Source organism: Neurospora tetrasperma, assembly GCF_000213175.1.
Source record: "Neurospora tetrasperma FGSC 2508 unplaced genomic scaffold NEUTE1scaffold_2, whole genome shotgun sequence".
In the NCBI taxonomy this organism is placed as follows: Eukaryota; Fungi; Ascomycota; class Sordariomycetes; order Sordariales; family Sordariaceae; genus Neurospora; species Neurospora tetrasperma.
The window spans coordinates 4,378,271-4,384,270 of NW_009799100.1; the positions used below are offsets into that span (position 1 = coordinate 4,378,271).

Consider the following 6,000-nt stretch of genomic DNA (forward strand, 5'->3'; position numbering starts at 1 on the left):
GTTCCGACCACGGTCACACCTCCCAACAGGAACGTTAGTGAGCCCCTCACTTGGCCAACACAACAACGGTAGTTGCGAGTGACTGTCGAACATGGGTACGGTCATGAACAGATGGGTTATTATTTGCGTCTTATTTTGCGTGGCTCGCACAATCCACCCACACTAAGTCAGCCAAGTTGTTCATCGAATCAAGTACCTAGCTGGCATATTATATATATCCTTATCCCCCCGAATCTTGCTGATCACTTCGTCTCTTGAGGTATCGAGTTCCCTCGTCCAGGTGTTTTCATCACATTATAGTCAAGGTGTTCAGCCTACGACGTCAATCAGCGTCCTTTTTCTCAAATAGCTGATATGTTCACAAGAGAATGGGCCACGTCCAAAGCACGACCGGCCTCGCTCACGCCCTTGGCTTACACCAACCTGTCCGCAAGAACAATGCCATTGTTCTCCTACCCACCAGTGGCTCCTGAGCTCGGTGAATGTTTATGTCGCAGTGGTCGCATAGGGATCAAGGTGTCGTCGTCCTGAACAGCCCAGCTCAACATTGCTGTTCTTCTTATTGTTCAGATGACAGTGACTCAAAGTCACCCTTGGCCTTGCTATTCAGTTGCGACTGTGTATGCGAACATGTAAAAACTCAAGGTTCACTGACAGCCAACTCCCTCCTCCATGGTACTTAAATTTCTCCCACCAGAGGGTAAGCCCTCACAAATCTCTTCCTCCTAGAACTACTTGACCAACCACTCACTGGCAACCAGCAAGACCGCCATCAAGTACCACCCTGTACACGACCACCTACCACCCAAGACACCACAAAGTGATCACGCTCCACATCAGACTACACCATGGGACCCTCATCATCCCCCGAAGATCTCGTCCAGCTCCTCAGCAAGCTGTCGGTTGGCCGCGATTTCAGACGCCGACCCAGGGGCTGCCCGCGACCTGGCGTCCTACAGCTATCCAACGGCACAGACATACACAACCTTACCGTTCCCACCGACGAGCTTTCAGGAAGACGCTTTGAGAAAAAGACATACGACACATTGCCCAGGATCTACTACCAACCTCAACTCCCCATGCCTCCGCGCCCAGCAGGTCTCTGTTATCCCGGGAACAACGACTTCATCGGACTTCCGACCATCTCTTCACTTTTGGCTCTTCCAAGAGTATTTCCCGCCCATCAAGGGTTTACCGAGTGCAGCTCGCCCGTAATCGAGCATGTCAAGTACTCAGGCTATGCGGCCCTGGGCTTCTGTGTGAGAGATGCCCGTGTTGACCCAGCTACCACGGTCCCTCCTTGTACCCTAGACCCCCAACTGGCGCACAACGGAGTGGTACGAACATGCGCCGACCGTACCCATCTCGAGCCACACAAGTTGTGCGGTCACTGCAGCGATCAAAGCAGACTGCTAGTGCTCAACGGCCTACCGGAATGGTTCACGAACGACCAGATCGCAAAATCGCGCGCCTTCCTTTGCGCGCCTTGTTCGGCGCAGGAGGCACAACAGGAATCTCGCTGGGCCGAAGCCGAAGCGGCACTGGGACGGGACCCGGAGCACCTGGAGAACCTCAAGAAAGGTTATGAGCATGGAGCCATTACCGAGAACATGATGCGCTACCACGACAACACATCATTCCCTGTCGCGACGCCTCCCACTTCGGACTCGCTGGCGCAAGCTCTTGCCGACAATGCTCCCAGTATGTTTCGAACAGCCAAGAAGCTTTTCCGATGCTCCTGCAAGAAACTGGTCACGGCGGATCTATGTTTCGGCCACAGGCTGCTCAGGGCGGACCAATTCCTTGAGCAAGTTCGTCGCATGAACGAGTGGGTCCAGTTCCGCTTCAGTCTGAGCGAGCGGGACTACAAGCCGTGTCCCAAGTGCATGGCTCGTCCCGGCGTCGACGCCCACAACTTCCAAAACAGAGAGGGAGGGGCAGATCTAAACACCATTCATTGGATCTGTATGTGTTGCCAGGAGACGGTCTCGATGCCGCGCTATGAGTTCTTCCAACAAGATGGTGGTCTTGGCCAAGAGAAGAACGACAAAAGGTTGGCGGAGCTTTTGGGAGGACTCGGATTAGGAAACATCTGATTGCCGATGGTTGTTGGACGGACGTTGAGGAAGCAGCCCATTGCCGATACCTACAAGAACTCGAGTGCTGGTCGACTCCAAAAACAAACATCTGTGCTGAATTAGTAAAACTAGTTCATTAAGGGATTGCGATGTGGGATTGGGACTTGGGAGGAGACTGGAGACCGGGACAAAAGCATGTACTCATCGCAGGACCCAGGGAGATTATGGGACCGCATTGTTGGGAGAATCTGAAGAATCGGAGTTGTACGAAGGATCAATGGGTTTTACTATCAAGTCTTTGGGCAAGGCTGAGCTGTGATTCTGGGACATGAATGGTGTATGGACAATGGAGTTCTTGGCTGGCTTGGGGTTTCTGAGCATGGGTGAGCGGGGATATGGCGAAACTTCCTATTTCTGTCAGTATTCCTTTTCCAGCATGCCTTATGGATCGCTCTTATACCCTATGTTGAATTGAAACTTCCTCGAAATCAGTTCATTGTGGTCTTTTTCGTATATGAATACGTCTCCGTGAATCCCAAGTTGCCTTCTTAACACCGTGATGACCATGCAATGAAGACATGATAGGTAGTTATGCCAAGAGATGTCCAATCGAATATGCAGATCTAGCTTCCGTCGCCAAGACCACTGCATTCATAGGTAGGGTAGGTATAAGACATGGATCATCCAATGAAGGCAGTCACCACCGCGAAATAGTTGGTAAGAAAAGATGAGGTGTCCAGGTGAATATCCAGCAGTTGCCCGAGACAAAAGATTATCGAAGGAAAGGCGGATACCCAGTCATCTCTATACAAGCAAACGGGAAAGTCGCAGTGCGTTGTCCTCAATGGAAACCGCATCCAGACCCCGCGATTGCCATCCTATCATTACGCTGTGATCTCCGTATGACGTATTGGAGCATCGAGCCCATCTACGTGTCTGGAATTTTCTCCAACTTACTCCAAATATCCGTTTTCCTCTCGTCCTTTTATAAAACAAACACCACTCTACTGTACTTCAAACACACGAAACTTCAAAGCCAGCGTCACATCATCTCGAAAGTCCACACACGGCACCAATTGAATCCAAAACCCTCAACGAAATACCATGTCTGGCAAGCCCTTCAGCTTCATCGGCGAGGTCGTCGAGAGTACCGTTATCAAGGCCCCTCTCTCGTTTGTGTGGCACTTCATCAAGCTCCAGGAGTTCGACAAGTTCTGGTCTGCCATCTCCAAGGCCGAGCATGTCAAGGGCACTAGTGAGGAGACCGACATTGTGAGGTGGACCTTCAAGGACGGCAATGTCATTGAGGTCAAGCAGGACGAGCACAGCGTAAGAAGCCACCTAACCATATCCTCCCAAAGCGAGCTTTGGTTGCTAATTGGTTCAATGATATGTAGAACCTCGAACACTTCATCACCTTCAGTGTCATCAATGCCGAACCTGAGCTGAGCTACTCCAGCGTCGTCAATACCATCCGCCTCTGGCCTGTAACTTCTGGCGAGTTCGCCAACACCACCTTTATCCGTTGGAGTACCAGGTTTTCGAGTGATGCCGATTTGGGTAAGCAAACACACACTTCATGCTCGTATAGCTCCTGTTTCTTCAAACTGCTAACATCTTGTGTCGTAGGTGTGATCGAGGATGCCAAGTACAAGCGTCAGGATGCCTTGAAGGATTTGTCCAAGGCGGCGGAGAAGATGCTTGCTGAGGAGAGGAAGTAGAGTGGAGGATTACAGCATGGGGACTACACCAGGCCACCAGAGACGGCACGTTTGGGGAATAGTGGATGTGGCCGTTTGATATGATCACACAATTCGATATCTTTACGACTCAAATTACACATCAAAAGTTCGAATTACTCACTCCGGTCCACATATCCTACCGTTTTGTGAAGTGTTAGAGAGCACTGGTGACTGATCAAGATAGGGACACAGAACGTCACCGGTCCCAGATTGAAGCGGTGACACATTTCCATGGGAGCCCTGACGGTTTCATCCAATGTGGAAGGACACAAACGGCATGCTGCCAAAATGAGCAGTATGGGAAATAAGTGGCCCACATCTAGAGAAGCAGGGCGAGTCCAGACCCCGATTATCCCAGCGTTGAGTATAATGCCCTGGGGGAACAAAGGGTAACACGTAGCCGGAGTCAAGGTATCATGATCCACTGCCATAAACGACGGGAGCTAGGTATCGCGGGAGTGTTGGGATTGGGGTCACTTCCATCCTTTCCCGGTCCCAAGACTCTGACAGCTGCCTCTCCAAGTATTTCAGGCACAGCCGAAACTGCTGACCCTTGAATGCCAAACTTCCAAACCAGATCGAGCCACTTCTTCCCAGGCCGCCTGTGATCACACATCCAGTGCCCTTCTTTCCTTTGTCTGACACATCCAAGGGATCCTTCTTAGCGATAGCAACGGTTTGCGTTTTAAGGTAAGAACCCCTCCTCATTTCCTACAAAACCCCCAGCTGCCTACCTGCAATTTCTATCACCAGCTTGTCACACCCTCATTCTGACTGCCTGTACAGCACTTTCGACGCTATGTCCGGCGAAGCAGGCGAAGAAGAACAAAAATCTGTCCCACCGGTCGAGACCGTACCAACCCCGCCCTCCGAACTCGACAGCAACGAAGCTACAGGTGCTTCCGGAAATCAGGGACATTCAGCAGCCGGAGACGCAGCCGGAGAAGCCGCCGGAGCAGCCGCCGGAGCAGCAGCAGGTGCACAAGGTGTAACAACAGCTCACCAGCAGCCGCCTATTATCTACACAATGGCCTCCCCTTATATCATTTTCCCCGGTGGCGGCTACACCGCCCAAACTACCACCACTTTCTTCCACGCTCCTCCTCCGCCTCCGCCTCCGCCTCCGCCGCCGCCGCCGATGCCGATCCTAACCAACACCGTCACTACCACGACCTACCTAACGGGCGGCTTTGCACCCCAGCCACCTCCTCCCCCGCCGCCGCCCCCAGGCCCGATCACTTATTACCCGGTTCCGGCTCAGCAGGTCCAGCTGGCTCCGCAGGTCGTCAATGGATACGCGTACATGCCCGGTGGAACGGTGTTGCCGAATAGCAGTGTTGTGGGAGCTGCGCCGGCTCCGGCTCCGGGTGCGCCGCCGATGGTTATTTGTGTTGCCCCCTAGTATTGAGGTGGCATCTTCGGCTCCTCGACTGATGACATGGAAAGGGTGGGAACGAAGGGAATGAATGGGCAGGGTAGGAAGGAGAGGAGGGACTGAGGAAGGACATGGAGGGAGTGGAGAGGAAAAGCAAGAACCAATGGGACATGATGGACAGATGAACATCACTTAAGCTGGAGAGTCAAAGAGTGGAAGTGAAGAATAAAGGGGATTGCGGGAGGAGTGGTCTCGTGCAAGCAATTGTCGCCAGTCCTTGGAAGAAAAACAATAAGACGATATGGTACCAGTATCAAGAAAGGAACAGCTTATGGAAAAGATAATTGCGTTTCCTGGATTTCCGCGGTTGAGCTTGTTTTTGGTGTCAAGCATATGCCCTGTCTTCTGCTTGTTTTCTTCTACTTCACTCCACAGCTCTGAATAGTTTTAGGACACTTGCTGATTCGGACTACAATGAGTAGGAATTGGACAACATCAATTCACTTTGCGATCAATGATACGCTCATTGTGACCTTTTTTTCTTTCTTTGATTCTTGGGAGAAAAATTGGGAAATATCTGGGTTGACGTACAATATCAGCAACAGGTTATCATGTGGACAGTAAACTTGACAATGCACATAACACCAAATTCCACGACTAATATAAACACGCCCTAACTATTGACCACCACCTTTAACAGGCCTCTTAAAGCATGGAGGTATTGAGACAGCACAAGAGGAAGGCCAGGACTGCCTCGAGTAGAATATATCCGACATTATATGGGCCGAGCTTCTTCACGTTTATC

The 6,000-nt window shown here is 51.4% G+C and overlaps 3 protein-coding genes across 3 annotated transcripts; all 3 read left to right on the forward strand.

Moving 5' to 3' along the window:
• Positions 1-848: 848 nt before the first annotated feature.
• Positions 849-2,129, forward strand: NEUTE1DRAFT_79996 (uncharacterized protein; the record flags this gene model as incomplete). Its single annotated transcript, XM_009851589.1, has 1 exon — positions 849-2,129. One exon carries the CDS (start codon positions 849-851, stop codon positions 2,094-2,096), a length of 1,248 nt encoding a protein of 415 aa, XP_009849891.1.
• A 978-nt stretch (positions 2,130-3,107) lies between these two features.
• NEUTE1DRAFT_61318 (uncharacterized protein) lies at positions 3,108-3,921 on the forward strand (the record flags this gene model as incomplete). Its single annotated transcript, XM_009851590.1, has 3 exons — positions 3,108-3,407; positions 3,476-3,638; positions 3,708-3,921. The coding sequence occupies 3 exons, from the start codon at positions 3,183-3,185 to the stop codon at positions 3,797-3,799; spliced, it is 480 nt and encodes a 159-aa protein (XP_009849892.1).
• Positions 3,922-4,619: 698 nt separating this feature from the next.
• NEUTE1DRAFT_39074 (uncharacterized protein) lies at positions 4,620-5,222 on the forward strand (the record flags this gene model as incomplete). Its single annotated transcript, XM_009850476.1, has 1 exon — positions 4,620-5,222. The coding sequence occupies one exon, from the start codon at positions 4,620-4,622 to the stop codon at positions 5,220-5,222; it is 603 nt and encodes a 200-aa protein (XP_009848778.1).
• Between the last annotated feature and the right edge of the window lie 778 nt (positions 5,223-6,000).